Source organism: Lissotriton vulgaris, chromosome 10, assembly GCF_964263255.1.
Source record: "Lissotriton vulgaris chromosome 10, aLisVul1.2, whole genome shotgun sequence".
Lineage (NCBI taxonomy): Eukaryota > Metazoa > Chordata > Amphibia > Caudata > Salamandridae > Lissotriton > Lissotriton vulgaris.
In genome coordinates this window covers 160641952-160666130 of record NC_141698.1, presented here as the reverse complement: position 1 = coordinate 160666130, position 24179 = coordinate 160641952, and the positions used below count along the sequence as shown (strand labels likewise).

Sequence of the window (24179 nt, the reverse complement as noted above, 5' to 3'; positions counted from 1 at the left end):
ACATGAATTATTAAAAAGCACAGTCCATGGTTATAAGGACAAATTCATAGTTTAGGATTTTGTGCAATTAACAGTTTTTTCCTGATAAGCCACATAGCCATAATGAATTTCGCCACAGCAAAAACTACGTGAGGCAGAGTACTAGTTCTTAAAACTCTATAGGCATCTATATGGCTCCTGAAACCCAAGTTCCTGCATAAAGGGACCAATCAATATTTCCTAGGTCTGTAATATGTAGGACAGAAAAAAAAGATGGGTTTCTTCCTCATCATGGGAGTTACAACCCGGACAGGATTTATCATCCCTCTGTAGCCATTTGGAGGTAAAAGTTTTGATGGGTAAGGTGCCAAACCTCCACTGTATAAACAGCTTCCTGGCAAGAATTGGGAAAATAATATCCATAAAATCCTCAAACTCATAGGAATTTTTGGATTGCAGGAAACGTTCAGTTAGGGTGCCGTTATTGCTCGAAGGTCATAAGTGAATCGAGGCTTTTTTCCTAGTAAATTTGAACTAGACGTTTCCGGGATAGCCTTTGGCAGCCCGATGCTGGAGCTTCCCAGAGTTCAGACAGATTTAAACGGTACAGTTCCTTCTTAACAAAGGCCAGCCAAGGAATTCTATCTCGTTGATTCAGGGCCAATACATGGGTAAGATCACTCCTATAATGTTCAAGCTCGCTGGTGGACCAATCTATTACCCTTCCTACCTTTTATCCTCCCCCTCATCCTTCCAAGGAGGAAGAGAGACTGCACCGTCTGAACCCTAAGAGGGCGGTGTCCTTTTATCTTGATAGAACAAGAGACTTTCGAGTGGATGAACAGCTGTTTGTTGGTTTTGCTGGCTGCCGGAAGGGTAGAGCGGTGCACAAGCGCACACTTTCCAGTGGATAATTCTGTGCATCAAGACCTGCTACTCCCTGGCGGGTAAGGACCCTCCTGAGGGTATAAGAGCTCACTCTACCAGGGCAAAGTCTGCTACTTCTGCGTTGTCTAGAGGTGTACCTGTTGAGGACATTTGCAGAGCCGCGACTTGGGCCTCCCTCCACACTTTCGCGAAGCATTACTGCTTGGATACCGAAGTGAGGAGGGACGGCCACTTTGCGCGCTCTGTCCTCCAAGATTTCCTGGTATAGCAGAGTAGACACCCTCCTCCGGGAGTGGGGACTGCTGTGGGACTCTATTCACAAGGTGAGGAATCCAATGGCAGATGTATCTATCAGAAGAAAAAGTTACTTACCTTCGGTAACGCTTTTTCTGGTAGATACAGTATCTGCCTGTGGATTCCTCACTGACCCACCCGCCTCCCCGTTGTCCACTCTGCTTTACCTGTGTTTATGTAAATTTTTGTATATTTAGGTTTATGTTTGAAATAGGTTTTCATACCTTGGCTACACACTATGTGTGTGTAATTTCGAAATGTATGTACTGTGTACAATGTATTTGTATATATCTACTGTCATTGGTCCGTCTGGGTGCCTCGAAGGCACGGAAAAAATGGCGGAACTGATGTCATCACGCCGACGTAGGCCTAATATGGGGTCGGTGACGTCAGACGGAGTCGCGCGCGATGCCGTGCTCCTATGACGTCGTCCACGCCGGCGTGCTACAAAGAATTTTCCGAATGTTGCTGACGCAAGGGGGATATTCACAAGGTGAGGAATCCACAGGCAGATACTGTATCTACCAGAAAAAGTGTTACCCAAGGTAAGTAACGTGTTCGTCACAGATTTGGCAAGTAAACTTCAATTTAAAATTATTTTCATGCAGTGCTTGTATAAACACTTTGGCAAGTGTCTTCTCACCACCACAATTTATCATAATTTGAGAGTAAGATGACACATATGCTTTATTTGGATGTCTGGATGTCTCATATCTGGATGTCCAAGCATCTGCTCCTCCCACCAGCCCATTAATAAATTCTCATAGATGGGGAGGAACAGATGCCCATCACATTTCTTGTCTTCTCTCTGTAAAGTACTACATTGAGCAAAAATATGTTGTTTTCAAACTATTAGACCTGTCAGTCTTAGGGAGGTCTTCCTTCAGCCTTTTTGCCTTCGCCATCCAATTTACTGAATTTGGTTTTGCTGGCGTTAGGACTATGTACATTTCTGATGGATACATCTGCCAGTGGATTCCTCACCTTGTGAATATCCCCCTGCGTCAGCAACGTTCGGAAAATTCTTTTGCAGCACTCCGGCGTGGGCAACCTCATAGGAGCACGGTATCGCGCGCGACTCCGACTGACGTCCCTGACTCCTTATTAGGCCTACGTCGGCGTGATGACATCAGTTCCCTTTTTTCCGCGTCATCGACGCTAACGGTTTCTGGAATCTTCTGTTGCGATTCGTGGTAACTTTGTTACTGTTGGATTTCTTCTGTATCTTTTTGGTGTTGCTGTCTTTTCGAAAGATGTCGTCGAAGAAGACAGGCTTTAAGCCCTGTGATGCATGCGGGAAGATGATGTCCATCCCGGATCCGCATAGTGACTGCATCTGGGGTCTGAGTTTGGATCACGACGTCCAGAGTTGTTGATCCTGTTTAAAGATGAACCCGAAGGCTCTTCGAGAACGTGAGGCCAAACTGCTTGTTGCCAAATTGAAAGGTAGGGAGGCCAGGAAGAATTTGAGGTCGAAGTCGAGGTGTTCGAAGTCAAGATCGAAATCGAGGTCGCGGTCTCGTTTGAGGTCGGCTTCGAAGTCGACGTTGGGGCATGTTTCCAGGTCTTCGTAGAAGAAGCATAAGAAGAGGAGAAATAGTTCCAGGCATCATTCAGGGAAAGATTTGGACTCAAAAGCTAAGTCATCTGAAAGAAGGCATCGAAGGGGCATGGTAACTCCCTCACCGAGTCAGGATCCTGAAGGGGAGGTCTTGCCTTGTGAAACTCCGGATCATTCACCGGCTTCGGAGTTGAATCCATCTCCAGTTCCATCGCAATCTCCGTAGCTTGAGGAGGAAGAGGTTCTTGATCCTCAGGGCTCGACGACTCCGGTTGGCCAACCCGAGGACAAAGAGGAACATGAGGTGTCGACTCTGTGCAGCCTCCTCAGGAGCAGCCGGTGGGTTCGTATCCTCCCTTTCCAGGTCCTGGACAGGACCCCTCGCATTTTTTTAAACGCCGTGTATGGTGTTTATGCGAGAGCCATGTACCCCTATGGAGCACCGGCTGGTCCCATGGGTCCATTGGCTTATAATTTGGGTGTGCCTCAAGCCTATGCTCCGGCGCCTTTCCTTCCTTTTATGCCGACGCCGACTCTTTGGCATATCTTGGCGCCGCTGAAGTCATCGACGCCGTATGGGGCTTCACTGACGTCAAATAGATCTCGAGATCTGCCTCGGAGCTCGATGCCGGCCCCGGCTCCGCGTACGACGCCGGCTCCGGAGCCTTCGGAGTCGATACCGGAACTGACGAAGTCGATTTGAAAGGAGAGGTTGAGGCGGGAAGCCCAGCGCCTTTAGGAGGAGCAGAGTTATAGGGAAGCTGAATACGAGGAAAGTGAACTTCTGGAGCCTGAGGATTATTTTGATGACCTGAGAGAGGCAAGTGGGTTAGAGCTGTCCCCTGAGTGGGATTTAAACTCAGTGTCAGGTGCTCCTTCTAAGGATGTTGTGCCTTATCACGTTGTGATTAAGAAGGCAGCAGACTTGTTGAATTTGACTTTGCCTACAGCTGAATATAAGTCAAATATAATGACTGAAGTTCTTCATTCACCTACATCAGTGGTTGAACCCATTCTCCCCTTTACTGACGCCTTAACGGATCCAATACTAGAAGTATGGAGTAGGCCTCTAACGGCTCCTGCAGTGTCTAAGGCCGTGGCTAGGCGTTACAGAGTGGCTCCTGGTGACCGTGATTTTTTGTCCTCTCATCCCTTACCGGAGAGTTTGGTGGTGCAAGCTGCCTGCTCAAAGAGATCTGTAGGTGCTTTTCCTCAGGTACCTGGAGACAAGGAATTAAAGAAGTTGGACCAGACTGCAAAAAAGTATTTTCATCTGGCAGTATGGTCTTAAAATCGACAAATCCACTTGTTTGCTAGGACGGTATATCCATGCTTTGATGGATTCAGTGAAGCATTGTCACCTAAGCTTCCTGAAGAGGAAAGAAAAAATTTCAACGAGGTGATTTTCGACACGCAAGCTGCTGCTCGGCAGGTCATTCAAAGTGGTATGGACACGGCAGACTCGGTAGCAAGAGTAATGGGCTCTTCGATTGCCACTAGAAGAGCGGCTTGGCTAAAGATCTCGGAGTTCTCGGCTGATGTTCAGGCCGCATTAATGGATTTGCCCTTTGATGGCTCGGGCCTTTTTGGAAAGAAGGCTGATGCTGCTTTAGAACGGTTTAAGGACAGCAGGGCAACAGCAAAATCTTTGGGTCTGCTATCCAGAGGCTCTGTGACCAAAAGATATAGGGGATTTTGAAGATCTTCTTTTCGACCCTATAGGCAGACACAGCAGCAGCAGCAGCAAAATCCTTTGTATAGGTCCTACAGAGGCAGACAAAGAGCTCGTCCCCGTGGACGACAGGACTCCTCCTCCTCCTCTTCCTCTTCTGCTACCCACCCCCCTCCCACAGCAGCAAAGCAGCCCTAGATCCGCCATTCCGGATCATGCGGGTCCTGTAGGGGGTCGGCTTACCTATTTTCTACGGGATTGGGAATCGGTTACATCAGATCTTTGGGTTCTCAATCTTGTGGAGAATGGGTATGCTCTTCCCTTTCGGGAATTTGCCCCAAATTACCCTCCTTGCCAAGGTTTTTGCTCGGAAGACCACCTATTGCTTCTGCAGGAGGAAGTCCTGGCACTGTTGAGAAAAGGTGCGATTGAGGTGGTTCCAGAGCAGGAAAGGGGTCAGGGATGCTACTCCCGGTATTTCCTAATCCCCAAGAAGGATGGCAGACTTCGTCCAATCCTGGATCTCAGGATCTTGAACCTTTACCTGAAGCAGGAGAAGTTCAAGATGCTCAGCCTTGCACAGGTTCTTCAAGCGCTGCAGGAAGAAGACTGGATGGTGTCGATCGACATGCAGGATGCATGTTTTCACATCCCAATCCTGAAGTCGCACAGAAAGTATCTCCGTTTTATGGTGGGATCGCAGCATTACCAGTTTGTGGTCCTTCTGTTTGGTCTTACTACTGCGCCTCGAGTCTTCACCAAGGTGATGGCTGTGGTGGCAGCACATCTCAGAAGATCAGGGATTCCAGTATTCCCTTATCTGGACGATTGGCTGATCAAGGCGGAATCTCCAATGAAAGTGCTCCGTCATCTGCAAGACACAACTCAGTTGTTGTACAGGTTGGGTTTTTCGATAAATGTACCCAAATCTCACCTGGTGCCCTGTTCATTGTTGCAGTACTGGATACAACTGTAGGTTGGGCATTCCCTCCTCCTCAACGGATTCGCGACATACAGGAAATGATTCCTTTATTTCACAATGGAGCGGTCGTTCCAGTCTTGAAGGTCCTTTGTCTGCTCGGTCTGATGGCTTCCTGTATTCTGCTGGTCTACCATGCACGCTGGCATATGAGGGCACTCCAGTGGTGCCTCCGCAGGCAGTGGTATCAACACAACGGAGATCATAGGGAGTCGATCAGGATCTCCAGAAAAACTGCAGCGGATCTGTCTTGGTGGAGCGTGAAGGGCAATCTGTCTCAAGGAAAGCCCTTCCATCTACTTCCATCTACATCCATCGGTGGCCACGGTGATAACGGATGTATCCACTCTAGAGTGGATTGCTCATCTGGGGGATCTGGAGATCAAGGGTGTTTGGTCTCCAGAGGAAAGGTTGCTTCACATCAACCTTCTGGAGTTACAGGCAATACGTCTAGCACTCAAGGCCTTCCTCCCTTCCCTTTGCGATCGGTTGGTTCAGGTCCTGACGGACAACACCACCGTGATGTGGTATGTCAACAAGCAGGGAGGAGTAGGGTCGCAGTGTCTCTGCAGAGAGGCTCTGCGTCTCTGGTCCTGGGTTCAGGATCATCAGATTTCTCTGATGGCAAATCATCTGGCCGGAGTTCTAAACGTGCGTGCAGACAGTCTCAGTCGGCAGTTCTCAGCCGACCACGAGTGGAGGCTTCATCCAGAGGTAGTTCGTCACGTCTTTCGGACGTGGGGAACTCCTCGGGTGGACCTGTTCGCCACTCACGAGAATGCCCACTGCCCGTCATTCTGCAAGCTCCAGTTTCCGATGCAGGGAGCCTTGGGGGACGCGTTTCAGTTGAGTTGGGATTCACAACTCCTTTACGTGTTTCCTCCCATACCCTTGATTCCTTGGGTTTTGAGTAAGATTCGCCAAGACCGGACCCATGTCATTTTGATCGCCCCGGATTGGCCAAGAAGGGTGTGGTACACAGATCTTCTCCACTTCTCCTTGTGCCCGCAGCTCCTTCTCCCTCTCAGGGCAGATCTCCTCTCTCAGATGGAGGGGCAAGTTCTACACCCCCACCTCCAGACCTTACACCTTCATGCCTGGAGATTGAACGGGGCAACCTGAATTTCTTTTCTCTCCCACATGATGTGGTGGATGTCATTTTATCGGCCAGGCGTGACTCCACCAAGTCAATCTATTCATACAGATGGTCTAAATTTGTGTCTTGGTGTGGTGAGAAGTCCATTGACCCTTTGAGGGCTTGTTTATCTGACATACTTCAATTTGCTCTTTTCCTGTCTCGGCAAGGGTTTGCTGTGGCTCCCGTTAAGGGGTATCTTTCGGCTTTGTCGGCTTTTCTCTGCCTGCCGGATCAGCCGTCTTTGTTTAAATCTCCTGTGGTTCTAAGATTTTTAAAGGGCCTTACAAATAAATTTCCTCCTGCTCCCTTTATTGTGCCTCAATGGGACTTGAATCTTGTGCTTACATTTCTGATGGGTTCTCCTTTCGAACCTTTGCACAAGTGTCCCATGAGACTTTAATCTCTTAAGACGGTCTTCCTGGTTGCAATTACCTCGGCAAGGAGGGAAAGTGAGCTTCATGCTCTTAGTTCAAAGCCCCCGTTCTTGACCATTCATGCTGAACGAATGGTTCTTAGGACCAGGGCTGCTTTTCTGCCTAAGGTGGTAACTCCTTTCCATCTCGGACAGTCCATTACCTTCCCTACCTTTTATCTTCCCCCTCACTGTTCCAAGGAGGAGAAGCGACTTCACCGTCTGGACCCCAAGAGGGCTGTGAGCTTTTATCTTGATAGAGCAAAAGACTATCAAGTGGATGAGCAGCTTTTTGTTGGATTTGCTGGCTGCAGAAAAGGAAGAGCTGTGCACAAGCGCACTCTCTCAAGATGGATTATACTATGCATCAAGATCTGCTACGCCTTGGCTGGTAAGGAACCTCCAGAGGGTATAAGAGCTCACTCTGCTAGAGCAAAGTCTTCTACATCTGCTTTGTCTAGGGGTGTACCTGTAGAGGATATTTGTAGAGCGGCAACTTGGGCTTCCCTCCACACTTTCGCGAAGCATTACTGCTTAGATACCGAAGTGAGGAGGGATGGCCACTTTGCGCGTTCTGTCCTCCAGGATTTTCTGGTATAAAAGAGTGGACACCCTCCTCCGGGAGTGGGGACTGCTGTGGGACTCTATTCACAAGGTGAGGAATCCACTGGCAGATGTATCCATCAGAAGAACAAGTTACTTACCTTCGGTAACGCTTTTTCTGGTGGATACAGTATCTGCCTGTGGATTCCTCACATGCCCACCCGCCTCCCCGTTGTCCACTCTTCTATACCTAAGATTGTGGTGATGTTGAATGTATATATATATATATATTTTTTTATATATATATTGTGTTCTCATGCTTTAACTTCCCACTGTGTGTGTTGCCTTGAATATTTTGTGCTATGTACATTGTGTATGTATATATCTATTGTCATTGGTCCGTCCGGGTGCCTCGAAGGCACGGAAAAAAGGGCAGAACTGATGTCATCACGCCGACGTAGGCCTACTAAGGAGTCAGTGACGTCAGTCGGAGTCGCGCGCGATGCCGTGCTCCTATGACGTTGTCCACGCTGGCGTGCTGCAAAAGAATTTTTCGAACGTTGCTGACACAGGGGGATATTCACAAGGTGAGGAATCCACAGGCAGATGCTGTAACCACCAGAAAAAGTGTTACCGAAGGTAAGTAACTTGTTCTTTACCATCGCTAACATGCTAAAGTGCTTCTGCTCATTCCCTTAAACATGGTAAACTTGTCTTACACCTGATTGACAAATTAAATCTACTTGTACGTCCCTAGTAAACTGGTATACCATATTTTCGAGACTTGTAAATTAAATGCAAATAGTGAGCTGGCAGCACTTATTGTGCCATCCAATCAAGTAACCCTTTTCAAAATGTCACTAGTCTGCTATTGCAGCCTGAATGCAGCTTTATACTGCCAATTTGACTTGTTAAAACAACCCCCTTGCCAAGACCTAAACTTTCCTTTCATTGCATCCGTCAACGATAAGGTAGGCCCTACATAGCCCATAGTGCAGGGTGCATTGTACTTAAAGGTTGGACATTACTTTTAGGTTTTACATGTCCTGGTAGTGAAAAACACCCCAAATGTGTTTTTCTGTACTCTGAGGCCTACCTCTCCTATAGGATAACACTGGGTTGCCTTATTACATTTGAAAGGTGCTAACATTTGATTTGGAACAGGTAGAGATTTCACATTTGGTGTCTGAAACATTGAAATGTAAAATCCTTTTTAATGGTAAAGTCAGGTTTTATTTTAATTTTGAAAATGCCCATTTAGAAAGTTTACACAAGGAGATGATGGACGGAGAGATTAAACTTTTCAGACACTCACCCCCAGTCACAGATCTGGGTTGAATCCATCATTGTTTTTAGCTCACTTCGCCACCCCAGTTCAGACCCAGCTATATGCAAATCAGTCTTGACCCTGTGCCTTATGGGAACAGTCCAGCCAGGACTGCCAAGCCAGATCTTTCCTGTACCGAAAACAAGTATCCTGGGACCGGTTTTGGGGTATCACCCCTTATCAGCCAGGCTAGCTTGAATCCATTGCCAAAATGAGCAAGGGACCCACGTCTTGGCATACCATGCCAACTTAGGGCGAACAAAGCAAACCGGTCCCAGGATGCTTGCTTTCCGGTTCAGGGAAGACCTGGCTTGGCCGTTCTGGCTGGACTGTTCCCATGAGGCACAGGTTCATGGCTGATTTGCATATAGCTGGGTCTGGAAGTGAGCTAAAGAACAATGATGGATTCAACCCAGATCTGTGACTGGGGGTGAGTGTCTGAAAGTTTCAGCGCTCCGTCCATCATCTCCTTGTGTTTGCTTTGTTCTCCCTAAGTTGGCAGGATTGTGTTGAGGAGCCCCAGATTCCTGGGCAAGGCAGAAGAATTAAAGTCAAAATTCTCCATTTATAAAACATGACGTAATTAAATGAAAACTGAAAGGGGGCAGAAAAAAGCTACCAGCATAATAACAAAAAAACCTCTAATATAAAACAATATAACTACACAAAAAACGTGTGCAAAATATTTGCGCTTACCTTTGCATACAGTATGAACGTTGCATTACATTTCTTTATGTTATTAGGTCATATGCCAAGAATAAGGAAAACTACTCTCAAAACAAACACAAATGTCAACAACTGAAATGACCTAAATGTAGTGTGAGATTCAGGTCATTCACTTCATTTTTGAATTATGTACATATTTTGTTGAAGTTCTTAGGTGATATTCATATAAATGTGGACTTTATCCAAAGTGAATCGATATTAGAATCGGGAACACGAGACTGCATGGCTTCAACAAACTTAGGCCTTTGTAATTTATTTTATAATGAAGCAGTTCTCCTAAATCTTGAAAATATCATTACATACACGAGGCACTAATACATCGAACATATCTGGTAGTGACTGATACATACATTCATTGTAATTTTTTATTTTGCTATAGATTGCTCCTGCTAGAAAAACAGGTGGAAGTGGACCCAAAAGATGATTCATTTGAAGGAAGTGATCTTTGAGGTAAGAAGGTGATTTTGAACATCAGAATTATATAGTTAATATTTGAAACTTTAAACCATCTTCATTAAGACTTGCACAGGTGCACTCTTTAGTCCAGGTACAAAATCTAACAAGCATTTGCAATGCAATAGGTCTCGCAGCATTTAAGTTTGAGTTACTGGCATTGTAAATGACAATGCTTTGCATAATTTTTGTTTTTTGGTGCCCGTGTGTGCATGGCAGTGGTGGTGTCTGTGTGTGCATGCCAGTGGTGGTGTCTGTGTGTGCATGCCAGGGGTGGTGTCCATGTGTGTATGGGAGGGGTGGTGTCCGTGTGTGTATGGGAGGGGTGGTTTCTGTGTGTGTATGGCAAAGGTGGTGTCTGTGCGTGCATGGCAGTGGTGGTGTCTGTGCGTGCATGGCAGTGGTGGTGTCTGTGCGTGCATGGCAGTGGTGGTGCCTGTGCGTGCATGGCAGTGGTGGTGCCTGTGCGTGCATGCCAGTGGTGGTGTCCGTATGTGCATGGCAGTGGTGGTGTCCGTGTGTGCATGGCAGTGATGGTGTCCGTGTGTGCATGGCAGTGGTGGTGCCTGTGCGTGCATGGCAGTGGTGGTGTCTGTGTGTGCATGGCAGTGGTGGTGCCTGTGCGTGCATGGCAGTGGTGGTGTCCGTGTGTGCACGGCAGTGGTGGTGTCCGTGTGTGCATGGCAGTGGTGGTGTCCGTGGGTGCATGCCAGTGGTGGTGTCCGTGTGTGCATGCCAGTGGTGGTGTCCGTGTGTGCATGGCAGTGGTGGTGTCCGTGTGTGCATGGCAGTGGTGGTGTCCGTGTGTGCATGGCAGTGGTGTCTGTGTGTGCATGGCAGTGATGGTGTCCGTGTGTGCATGGCAGTGGTGGTGCCCGTGCGTGCATGGCAGTGGTGGTGCCTGTGCGTGCATGGCAGTGGTGGTGCCTGTGCGTGCATGGCAGTGGTTTCCCTGTGTGCATGCCAGTGGTGGTGTCCGTGTGTGCATGCCAGTGGTGGTGTCCGTGTGTGCATGGCAGTGGTGGTGTCCGTGTGTGCATGGCAGTGGTGGTGTCCGTGTGTGCATGGCAGTGGTGTCTGTGTGTGCATGGCAGTGATGGTGTCCGTGTGTGCATGGCAGTGGTGGTGCCCGTGCGTGCATGGCAGTGGTGGTGCCTGTGCGTGCATGGCAGTGGTGGTGCCTGTGCGTGCATGGCAGTGGTTTCCCTGTGTGCATGACAGTGATGGTGTCCGTGTGTGTATGGCAGTGGTGCTACGTATATAAGTGTGCTTGGGCTGGGGCCATAGATTAGACTAAGGGTGTGATCAGAGTGTGTGAGTGTTTTGTTTGAGGGGGCAAGTGTGCGTTTCTGTGAGTAGAAAGTGAAGTACGCAGTTGTATGTGTTTGTTAGTGTAAATGGGTGTAAATATTCCACGCACTTACATAGTAGCAATCCAGAACCCTCACATAACACAGCGGATGAGGGGAAAAATATTGCAGATGCGCACCTGAGCCGACAGATTACGTGGGCGTATGTGAGGAAATGAGAATCGGTACTAATTTGTGTATCTTTGCTTCGGGATCACTAGTTTGATGCAATTCAGCTATGTGCAGTGTTCACAGAGGCAACTGGCGGTTGAAGAAGTGCGCAGTGGAGTAAATGTTGGCCACCGTCACAGAAATTATGCAGTGCATCGGATACCAATACATTTCCTTTACAAGACCACAACGAATTCAACACCCTCCCAATGACGCATCCCCCCACGTAGTGTGCCACTTGTTCTACCATTCGCATCAGTGCCCTTTGGTGGAGTATGAGCAAGGCCACTGAATTATGCAATTCTGTGACTGCTGTTTTTTTTAAATTAATTATGGATTTAGCGCATTCACACCTAACCTATTATCTGTTGCATAATTTGCTGATTTTAACCCCAAAAAAGGTGTTCTATTTTTAACAGGTCAAAAGTTACCAAAGACGTTTTGCCTCGAAGTGAAAGGCCTTCTCAAGGGTTGACTGGCCACCTTTCAGTTGCTGGTTACTGTATTTGTTGTTAAACTGCCACTAGAGGGGTGAACCCTTTGTGCAGAAAGTTAACATGTCTAACCACGAGAAACTAAAAGTATCACAACATGTGCTTAATTATGCCACATAATTGGCCTCTTGGCGCTGCGTAATTTAGTTCAACCCTGCCAGATAATGTGGGCATCCCTTGCTGCATAACTCCAGTGGTCGTGGGTACGTGGTGCAATGTAAAGGCTACAGGAGCATGCAAAACATCAGGAGCTACGGAAGACATACTGTGGTAGAGCGTAGAAGGAGCGAGTACTGGCTCTTGTGAACTGTCACTCTCGTGTGAGCAGGTGCTCCCACAGAAGCAGGGGCGTGCTCTTCCCCAGCGCTTGAAGGCAGCTACATTTTCCAAAACATGTCTGACCGGGACTGGCAGATACTTCTAATCACAGTCTTTGGGGGTGAGAGTTTGGGGGCCTTTGGGGGAGGGGGCTCTCCTCGCGCCGCAAAGCCTTGGCAGAACATTCGCGGAGCAGGGGCCGCGGATGGCCCCAGGGCGGGCGGGCGGGCGGGCGGGCGTAAAGCGCTCACCCTGTCATGCAGAGAATATTTATTATATGTATAGTAGGTATAGTACTGCCATTTATTGCAGTACTATACCTCTACTTGTACTTTGTACGCTTTTTTTAACCTGCACACATATCACTTTTACCTCCTGTAATGTAACGTTTGCTACCTCTTGTATTTTGCTTGCTCACAATTGCCACTTTTGCCTCATGTAACTTAACGTTTGCGTTTGTAATTTGCTCACTAGTAATTTTCTGTTCGTGTATCAATACTGTTCCTATTGTGAAGCGCTCTGACACCTTCGGGTAAAGTCCGCGCTATATAAAAAAGCATAACATATTTTTTTTTTTAAAAGCATATGATTTTTTTGTGCATTCTGGAACACGTTCCGACCTGTAGAGCGGAAAAACAAAATTACAGGGACCAAAAAATACTTACTTTTACACACTGTAATGAGAAAGTAGGGTAAAGAGACAACGTGCAAAAATAAATGCACATCATGACTCGACGTGGGACCTGCTCGGGTCAGACTTGAAACACCTCATCTGTGATATGAAAATAATGATATCAATATGGTAGCATGCCAGTCGCGGCCTCAGACCTCCGGCGCCGCCCAGGGAATTGCAGTGTAACCCGGGGCGAAGGTCGCCCTCTGTAATAATGCTGATAATAATCAAAAGAGATGCCACGGTCAGCTGGTGCTGTAAAGGCCCCCGGTGTCCCTGGCGGGTAGGAGCCGCGACTCGTGGCTTCGCAGAGGGGGCGTGGAGTTACTAGGGACCCCCACTGTTGCTCCGTGCGTGTGCCGCCGAGTGCCTCGCAGCTCCCGGCCGGAGCAGGTGCCGCCGTCCTTGAGTCTCTCTCACCGGGACCTCCTGTTTCTAGTGCTGTCCCCTCCGGCTTCTGGGGCGCGGGGGAGCCATATCCCCAGAACATCCGCGATCGGCGATCTGCACACTTCCAGCTTCAAGGAGCTATATCACCACAACCTCCAAAAGATTTTCAACCCCAGGGACTCTGCCCAACAGCCCCTTCTTGTCCATATTTCTGGTGTATGCCTCCAGCCTCACGAGCCACCGATGAATCTCTTCAGCATTAGAAACCACACAATACAACTTCTTTAGGCATTCGCACTCGTCTGATAGGAGCGATACTCACCAGCTTCTAAGAGGTGTTCTGGGCGCTATACTCTCCAGCATTTGGGCGCTACATATGAGCACGGCGCTATGGACCTGGAGCCTTGGAGCGCAGGGGCTTACCCGGAGATCCTTCTTTGTGGTCGTTTCACGCCGGTGCCGGGGCCCCCAGTCGAGTACGCCCTCACCTTGACCGCCAGTGCGTTGTACGTCCAGCGCCTTCAGGGCACGCCAGGGGTCCTCGAGGAGCTAAGGCACTCAGACTGCACTCAGACTGCCTGGGAAGCTGGGCCTTTCGCCCCCCTCCAGCCGACCCTCTTGGCTACTACTTCACTGTCACCACCTACCCGCCCGTCGGGCGTCGGGGGAGGAGGCTGGAGCTATGCCGGACATTCCGTGCCGGGGGCTCTCCGGACCCAGAAGAGAACCGCCAGAGCGCCGAGGCGTGGGCTCGGAGGATCACGCAGCTTTCAATGCCCGATGTCCCCACGCATGGAGGCAAGTGAAATAACTTCAGGGCGCATGCGCTACCATATCTCTACTATGGTGCAGAGAAACCTTGATGTACCCGACTTCATCGTCAAAACACAAAAGCTTAAAAAGCTTTGGAGGCTGACATGATTCAAGCGCTGGTAGGCGTCAGACTGGGTCAGAAAATAAACTCAGCAAAAAGCGGATCCCGTTTGTGGTTTAGATGAAAAACAGCGAGAGACAGCCAGAGATCTATAGCAGCGGCGGAAAGCAGCGAAACCGAAACTTACCAGCCGCACGCCCCTTGTAGTACAGATGCAGCGTCGGAGGAGGGGGCGGGGAGGGGTGCTGTGACGTCAGCCTCGTTCTCGGAGTCCATTGGCCCCGGCAGCCGGCCTCGGATCTTCCACGCGCTGGAAGGCGGACATGATTCACAGTGACGCGGGGCTCTCCCTCGGGCGGGGCCCCGCGGAGAACACCGGACTGGCGGTAAGTGGGACGGGGGCGGTGCGCTTGTGTGTGCGAGCGTGTGTGTGTGTGCGCGCGCGACGGGGGTCTCTGTATGTCTGCGTGCGTGTATGTGCGCTCCTGTGTGTGTGCGCATGCGTGCAGGGGGAAGTGTGCCTGTGTATGTATGCGCTTCCCAGGAGACAGACACGGCGAGCGCGTTCGCGCGCGCGTGGCCTGCGCCGATCCTTTTGAGAGAAGCGCGCGGCCGGCGCTGTCTCCTGGGAAGCAGTCAGTGACAAAAGATCTCGGCGAGTACAGTGCTTACGCACTGTATCGCTACGAGACCTAAAAAGGAGGTTTTGTACACAAGTTAATTTTTCAATTCAATAAATGTTATTGATTTTATCAAATGAACAAAACAAAGCATTCAACATTACAAAAAATCATCTACCTCGCTGTACAGCTATCAGTACTGCATGTATTTGCAATACATGTATGCAAATGAATCCACTCTCCTTATACACTGGATTAATGTGTCTTATAATAAAAATCATGTGGAGCTGAACCATCTTCCTTTTAATTTTAAATTGCTCCTATATTTGGCCCTTTGTTTTTCCACAGTGTCAGGACCAGAAACTGTGGCTTTATGGGAAATAAAAAGGTGTGCATTTGGGGGAATGCGCAGTACTTCGCCCCTCCTTTGCATTCCTGGCTTTTTAACTTTCATCCATTTCAGACTTGTCAGTATTTGTTATTCACCTGACCAAGAGGATGATCTGCTCTTTTAAGATCAGTCCTAATCCTTTTGGAGTCATATTATGAATAAGGGAATTGGGTGCACGCTGTGAAATTTCTGAATTATATGTGAGATATGTGAGTATCATGCTTCAGGAATGGAATTTATCTCTTTTACCATGCATCTGATGTTTTAAATGGCGCACCATTGGAAAGAAATCCATTCTTCACAGAAACCAGGGAATTCTGGCAAATTATTAGTTACTGGTACAAGACTTATCCTAGGCACTTCCCACTACAACAGTTTATTTTCATGGGACCCTTTATGCCTCCAGAGTAAACACTGGCTATGAAAACATTTGAAAAGAGAAGAGTAAATGTAATTCTGATGGATACATCTGCCAGTGGATTCCTCACCTTGTGAATATCCCCTTGCATCAGCAACATTCGGAAATGTTTTTTTTTTTGTAGCTTTGTGCTGACGTGGATGACGTCACAGAGGTACGGCATCTCTCGCGCGGCTTCACTGACGTCACCAACTCCATAACAGGCCCACGTCGGCGTGAAGACATCAGTTCCCTTTTTTCCGCGTCGTCGACGCTAACGGTTTTCAAGGGATCCTCTGTAGCTTGATAGTTACTTTGTGACTTTTTTTGTTGTTAGAGTGTTTCTTGTTCTTCAAAGTCAGCATGTTTTCGAAAAAAACGGGTTTAAACCGTGTGGTGAATGCGGTAAGATGATGTCGATAACAGACCCGCACGAGGACTGCTTATGGTGTTTGAGCTCGGACCATGACGTCCAGGGATGTTCTTCTTGTAAGAAAAGGAATCCCAAGGCACTTCGTAAGAGGGAAGCAAAGCTCCTTGTTGCCAAGTTGAAGAACAAAAAGGACAGGAAGAGTTCGAGGTCTCGGACTCGACGGTCGAGGTCGAGGTCTCGTTCGAAGTCGCACTCAAGGTTGTCTTCGGGTCATGCTTCTAAGTCAACTACAAAGAAGCACAAGAAGAGAAGACACGAGTCTCGACATCATTCTGGAAAGGGCTCGGACCCGAGACCGAAGTCGCAGGTGGAGTCGCTTCGCAAGGATGAGGTGTCTCTGTCTCCAGAAGTTCAAGACTCCGAGGGTGAGGCTTCACCTGCGGATTCGCCGGTTCATTCACCTAAGCCGGTGTCGAATCCTTCTCCGGCTCCATCTCATTCACCTGTACGGGAAGATGAAGGAGAAGAAGAGGAAGGAGTAGAAGAGGCTCCGTTGCCAGAGGGTTCGTCCACCCCGGTGCACCAGCCTGAGGTAGAGGTCGAGAAGACTACGGTTTCTCGAGAGCAGCCTGTAAGCTCTTATCATGCTTTTCCGGCTCCAAGTCAGGACCCTACTCAGTTTCTGAAGGCAATGTATGGAGTGAATTCCAGAGCTATGTACCCCTCTGGAGCACTGGTTGGACCCACAGGTCCATTGGCATTCAATCTGGGTATTCCCCAGGCATCTGCTCCTGCACCTTTCATGCCATTCATGCCGGCTCCGGCGCCGCCTTGTCATTTCTCGGCACCGCCGAAGCCCTCGACGCCAAGACCTTCGACGCCGATGCCCTCAACATCGATGCCGAATCCGATCTGATCTCGTGAACAACAGTCTGGCCCTCTGGCTTCGAGTTCGACTCCGGCTCTGTCGGAGTCGGTTCAGGATCCATCAACGTCATTCCTGAAGGAGAGGTCGAGGCGTGAAGCCCAGAGGCTTCTGGAAGAGCAGAGGTACCGTGATGCAGATATAGAAGAGGGTGAGCAGCAGGATTCGGAGGATCTTTTCGACGATCTAAGGGAGGCTAGTGGTCTTGAGCTGTCTCCTGATTGGGAATTGGCCTCTGTTTCTGACGCCCCTTCTAAGGATGTGACTCCATATCATGTAGTTATAAGGAAGGCGGCGGATTTGTTGAACATAACACTTCCTACTGCAGAGTTCAAATCGAACATTCTGACAGAGGTCCTACATTCTCCATCCTCTGTTGTGGAGCCCGTGCTCCCTTACAATGATGCCTTGGCGGAGCCAATATCAGAAGTGTGGAAAAGACCACTTAAATCCCCTGCTGTTTCAAGGGTTGTTGCGAGAAGGTACAGGGTGGCTCCTGGTGACCCGGACTTTTTGTCTTCGCACCCTTTACCAGAGAGCTTGGTTGTACAGGCTGCCTGCTCGAAAAGATCTGCGGGCGCTTTTCCTCAGGTTCCTGGGGATAGGGAGTCGAAAGAGCAGGACCAGGCCGCCAAAAAAGTCTTTTCCTCTGCAAGTATGGCACTTAAATCGACAAATGCTACTTGTCTCATGGGACGCTATAGCCATGCTTTGATGGATTCCGTCAAACAGCTGGCTCCAAAGATTCCTGAGGGGGATAGGAAAGACTTTCAAGAAGTGATTGCTGATACTCAAGCTGCTGCTCGGCAAGTCATTCAGAGTGGGTTGGACACTGCTGACTCGGTGGCAAGAATGATGGGATCTTCAGTGGCCATCAGAAGAGGAGCATGGCTGAAGTCCTCCGAATTCTCTGCGGATGTCCAGGCTGCCTTGATGGATTTGCCCTTTGATGGGTCAGGTTTATTTGGGAAGAACGCTGATGCTGCGTTGGAGAGGTTCAAGGACAGCAGAGCGACAGCAAGATCTTTGGGCCTACAGTCCAGGGGTACTGTGGGAAAGAAGGTTCAGAGGATTTGGCAGGTCTTCCTTTCGGACCTACAAACAGTCGCAACAGCAGCAGCAGCAGCAAAATACGCTGTACAAGTCGTACAGGGGCAGGCAAAGAGCTCGTCCTAGAGGTCGTCAAGTTTCCTCCTCCTCCTCCTCCTCTTCCTCTTCCCAACCCCCTCCCACCACAGCAAAGCAGCCCTTGATCCGCCATTCCGGATCATGTGGGTCCAGTGGGGGGCAGGCTTACCTATTTTCTGCGGGATTGGGAATCGGTCACTTCGGACCTTTGGGTTCTCAATCTCGTGGAGAATGGGTATGCACGTCCCTTTCGGGAATTCCCTCCGAATTACCCTCCTTGCCAAGGCTTTTGCGCGGAGGACCACCTACGGCTTCTGCAGGAGGAAGTCCTGGCGTTGCTAAGAAAACGCGTGATAGAGGTGGTTCCGGAGCAGGAAAGCGGTCAGGGATGCTACTCCCGGTATTTCCTAATACCCAAGAAGGATGGCAGACTTCGTCCAATCCTGGATCTCAGAATCTTGAACTTGTATCTGAAACAGGAGAAGTTCAAGATGCTCACCCTTGCACAGGTTCTTCAGGCCCTGCTGGAAGAAGACTGGATGGTGTCGATCGACTTGCAGGATGCGTATTTTCACATCCCGATCCTGAAGTCGCACAGGAAGTTTTACGGTGGGATCGCAGCACTACCAGTTTGCGGTCCTTCCTTTTGGTCTTACCTCGAGTCTACACCAAGGTGATGGCTGTGGTGGCTGCACATCTCAGAAGGTCGGGGATACCAGTATTCCCTTATCTGGACGACTGGCTGATCAAAGCGGAATCTCCAGAGACAGTGCTCCATCATCTACAGGTCACAACTCAGTTGTTGTACAGATTGGGTTTTTTGATAAATGTACCCAAGTCTCACCTGGTGCCCTCCCAGCGCATCCTGTTCATTGGTGCGGTACTGGACACAACTGTATGTCGGGCATTCCCTCCTCCTCAAAGGATTTGCGACATACAGGAAATGATACCTTTATTTTACAATGGAGCGGTCGTTCCAGTCCTGAAGGTCCTGCGTCTGCTCGGTCTGATGGCCTCCTGCATTCTGTTGGTCAACCATGCACGCTGGCACATGAGGGCACTCCAGTGGTGCCTCCCCAGGCAGTGGTATCAGCACAACAGAGATCTCGGGGAGTCATTCAGGATCTCCAGAGAAGCTGCAGCGGATCTGACTTGGTGGGGCGTGGAAGGCAATCTGTCTCAAGGAAAGACCTTTCAACTGCCTCCATTGGTGGCCACGGTGATAACGGATGCTTCCACTCTAGGAAAGGTTGCTTCACATCAACCTTCTGGAGTTATGGGCAATACGTCTAGCACTCAAGGCCTTTCTCCCTTCCCTTCGCGGTCGGTCGGTTCAAGTCCTGACGGACAACACCACTGCGATGTGGTATGTCAACAAGCAGGGAGGAGTGGGGTCGCAGTGTCTCTGCAGAGAGGCTCTGCGTCTCTGGTCCTGGGTTCAGGATCATCAGATTTCTCTGATGGCAAATCATCTGGCCGGAGTTCTAAACGTGCGTGCAGACAGTCTCAGTCGGCAGTTCTCGGCCGACCACGAGTGGAGGCTTCACCCGGAGGTGATTGGTCACGTATTTCGGACGTGGGGATCTCCTCAGGTGGACCTGTTCGCTACTCTCGAACGCTCACTGCCTGTCATTCTGCAGTCTCCAGTTTCCGATGCAGGGAGCCTTGGGGGACGCGTTTCAGTTGAGTTGGGGCTCACGAATCCTTTACGCGTTTCCTCCCATACCCTTGATTTCTCGGGTTCTGAGGAAGATTCGCCAAGACCAGGCCCAAGTCATTTTGATCGCCCCGGATTGGCCAAGAAGGGTGTGATACACAAATCTTCTCCACCTCTCCTCGTGCCCGCCGCTCCGTCTCCCTCTCAGGGCAGATCTCCTCTCTCAGATGGAGGGGCAGGTTCTACAACCCCCCCCTCCCCACCCTCCAGACCTTACACCTTCATGCCTGGAGATTGATCGGGGCAACCTGAATTTATTTTCTCTCCCGCGCGACGTGGTGGATGTCATTTTATCGGCCAGGCGTGACTCCACCGAGTCTATCTACTCTTATAGATGGTCTAAATTTGTTGCTTGGTGTGGAGAGAAGTCCATTGATCCTTTGAGGGCTCGTTTATCTGATATACTTCAATTAGCGCTTTCTTTGGCTCGGCAAGGATTTGCTGTAGCCACAGTCAAAGGTTATTTATCAACATTGTCAGCATTTTTCTTTTTCCCGGATCAGCCGTCTTTGTTTAAATCTCCTATTGTTTTGGGGTTTCTAAAAGGCCTTACGAATAAATTTCCTCCTACTCCCTTTATTGTACCTCAATGGGACTTGAATCTTGTGCTCACTTTTTTAATGGCGGTACAAAAGAGGGTCGTGATGGATGGAGCATCTGAACCAATCAAACACTCACACCCAGTCAAAAGATCTGGGTTTGATCCATCACCGTTCTTTAGCCCACTCTGCCACCCCAGTTCAGACATGGCTATATGCAAATCAGTCTGACCCTGTGCCTCATGGGAACAGTCCAGCCCGAATTGCCAAGCCATGCCTTCCCTGGACCGGAAACAAGCTTTCGAGGGCCGGTTTCTGGCATTCCAGCCGTCTTCAGCCCGGCTTGCTTGAATCCAGTGGCAAAGTGAGCAAGGGACTCACATCTAAGCATACCCTGCCACACTTATGACGGCCAAAAGCGGTATAAAAGGGGGTGGTGCTGGACGGAGCATCTGAACCAATCAAACACTCACACCCAGTCAAAAGATCTGGGTTTGATCCATCACCGTTCTTTAGCCCACTCTGCCACCCCAGTTAAAGACATGGCTATATGCAAATCAGTCTGACCCTGTGCCTCATGGGAACAGTCCAGCCCGAACTGCCAAGCCATGCCTTCCCTGGACCGGAAACAAGCTTCCGAGGACCGGTTTCTGGCATTCCAGCCGTCTTCAGCCCGGCTTGCTTGAATCCAGTAGCAAAGTGAGCAAGGGACTCACGTCTGAGCATACCCTGCCACACTTATGGCGGCCAAAAGCGGTACAAAAGGGGGTGGTGATGGACGGAGCATCTGAACCAATCAAACACTCACACCCAGTCAAAAGACCTGGGTTTGATCCATCACCGTTCTTTAGCCCACTCTGCCACCCCAGTTCAGACATGGCTATATGCAAATCAGTCTGACCCTGTGCCTCATGGGAACAGTCCAGCCCGAACTGCCAAGCCATGCCTTCACTGGACCGGAAACAAGCTTCCGAGGACCGGTTTCTGGCATTCCAGCGGTCTTCAGCCCGGCTTGCTTGAATCCAGTGGCAAAGTGAGCAAGGGACTCACATCTAAGCATACCCTGCCACACTTATGGTGGCCAAAAGCGGTACAAAAGGGGGTGGTGCTGGACGGAGCATCTGAACCAATCAAACACTCACACCCAGTCAAAAGATCTGGGTTTGATCCATCACCGTTCTTTAGCCAACTCTGCCACCCCAGTTCAGACATGGCTATATGCAAATCAGTCTGACCCTGTGCCTCATGGGAACAGTCCAACCCGAACTGCCAAGCCATGCCTTCCCTGGACCGGAAACAAGCTTCCGAGGACCGGTTTCTGGCATTCCAGCCGTCTTCAGCCCGGCTTGCTTGAATCCAGTGGCAAAGTGAGCAAGGGACTCACATCTAAGCCTACCCTGCCACACTTATGGCGGCCAAAAGCGGTACAAAAGGGGGTGGTGATGGACGGAGCATCTGAACCAATCAAACACTCACACCCAGTCAAAAGATCTGGGTTTGATCCATCACCGTTCTTTAGCCCACTCTGCCACCCCAGTTCAGACATGGCTATATGCAAATCAGTCTGACCCTGTGCCTCATGGCAACAGTCCAGCACGAACTGCCAAGCCATGCTTTCACTGGACCGAAAACAAGCTTCCGAGGACCAGTTTCTGGCATTCCAGCCGTCTTCAGCCCGGCTTGCTTGAATCCAGTGGCAAAGTGAGCAAGGGACTCACATCTAAGCATACCCTGCCACACTTATGGCGGCCAAAAGCGGTACAAAAGGGGGTGGTGATGGACGGAGCATCTGAACCAATCAAACACTCACACCCAGTCAAAAGATCTGGGTTTGATCCATCACCGTTCTTTAGCCCACTCTGCCACCCCAGTTCAGACATGGCTATATGCAAATCAGTCTGACCCTGTGCCTCATGGGAACAGTCCAACCCGAACTGCCAAGCCATGCCTTCCCTGGACCGGAAACAAGCTTCCGAGGACCGGTTTCTGGCATTCCAGCCGTCTTCAGCCCAGCTTGCTTGAATCCAGTGGCAAAGTGAGCAAGGGACTCACATCTAAGCATACCCTGCCACACTTATGGCGGCCAAAAGCTGTACAAAAGGGGGTGGTGATGGACGGAGCATCTGAACCAATCAAACACTCACACCCAGTCAAAAGATCTGGGTTTGATCCATCACCGTTCTTTAGCCCACTCTGCCACCCAACTTTAGACATGGCTATATGCAAATCAGTCTGACCCTGTGCCTCATGGGAACAGTCCAGCCCGAACTGCCAAGCCATGCCTTCCCTGGACCGGAAACAAGCTTCCGAGGACCGGTTTCTGGCATTCCTGCCGTCTTCAGTCCAGCTTCCTTGAATCCAGTGGCAAAGTGAGCAAGGGGCTCACGTCTGAGCGTACCCTGCCACACTTATGGCGGCCAAAAGCGGTACAAAAGGGGGTGGTGATGGACGGAGCATCTGAACCAATCACACACTCACACCCAGTCAAAAGATCTGGGTTTGATCCATCACGGTTCTTTAGCCCACTCTGCCACCCCAGTTCAGACATGGCTAAAAGCAAATCAGTCGGACCCTGTGCCTCATGGGAACAGTCCAACCCGAACTGCCAAGCCATGCCTTCCCTGGACCGGAAACAAGCTTCCGAGGACCGGTTTCTGGCATTCCAGCCGTCTTCAGCCCGGCTTGCTTGAATCCAGTGGCAAAGTGAGCAAGGGACTCACGTCTGAGCATGCCCTTCCACACTTATGGCGGCCAAAAGCGGTACAAAAGGGGGTGGTGATGGACGGAGCATCTGAACCAATTAAACACTCACACCCAGTCAAAAGATCTGGGTTTGATCCATCACCGTTCTTTAGCCCACTCTGCCACCCCAGTTCAGACATGGCTATATGCAAATCAGTCTGACCCTGTGCCTCATGGGAACAGTCCAGCCCGAATTGCCAAGCCATGCCTTCCCTGGACCGGAAACAAGCTTTCGAGGGCCGGTTTGTGGCATTCCAGCCGTCTTCAGCCCGGCTTGCTTGAATCCAGTGGCAAAGTGAGCAAGGGACTCACATCTAAGCATACCCTGCCACACTTATGACGGCCAAAAGCGGTACAAAAGGGGGTGGTGCTGGACGGAGCATCTGAACCAATCAAACACTCACACCCAGTCAAAAGATCTGGGTTTGATCCATCACCGTTCTTTAGCCCACTCTGCCACCCCAGTTCAGACATGGCTATATGCAAATCAGTCTGACCCTGTGCCTCATGGGAACAGTCCAGCCCGAACTGCCAAGCCATGCCTTCCCTGGACCGGAAACAAGCTTCCGAGGGCCAGTTTCTGGCATTCCAGCCGTCTTCAGCCCGGCTTGCTTGAATCCAGTGGCAAAGTGAGCAAGGGACTCACGTCTGAGCATACCCTGCCACACTTATGGCGGCCAAAAGCGGTACAAAAGGGGGTGGTGATGGGCGGAGCATCTGAACCAATCAAACACTCACACCCAGTCAAAAGACCTGGGTTTGATCCATCACCGTTCTTTAGCCCACTCTGCCACCCCAGTTAAGACATGGCTATATGCAAATCAGTCTGACCCTGTGCCTCATGGGAACAGTCCAGCCCGAATTGCCAAGCCATGCCTTCCCTGGACCGGAAACAAGCTTCCGAGGGCCGGTTTCTGGCATTCCTGCCGTCTTCAGCCCGGCTTGCTTGAATCCAGTGGCAAAGTGAGCAAGGGACTCACGTCTGAGCATGCCCTTCCACACTTACGGCGGCCAAAAGCGGTACAAAAGGGGGTGGTGATGGACGGAGCATCTGAACCAATCAAACACTCACACCCAGTCAAAAGATCTGGGTTTGATCCATCACC

General features: G+C 49.9%; 1 protein-coding gene across 3 annotated transcripts in view; it reads left to right on the top strand.

Moving 5' to 3' along the window:
• VWA3A (von Willebrand factor A domain containing 3A) overlaps positions 1 to 24179 on the top strand; it is a 544099-nt gene that overhangs the window by 500018 nt on the left and 19902 nt on the right. For all 3 annotated transcript variants that reach the window (XM_086940772.1, XM_086940773.1, XM_086940771.1), the window contains one exon: positions 9899 to 9969. In XM_086940772.1, coding sequence (XP_086796898.1) covers positions 9899 to 9968 — 70 coding nt within the window. In that variant the 3' untranslated portion in view covers position 9969. The remainder of the gene's footprint in view (positions 1 to 9898; positions 9970 to 24179) is intronic.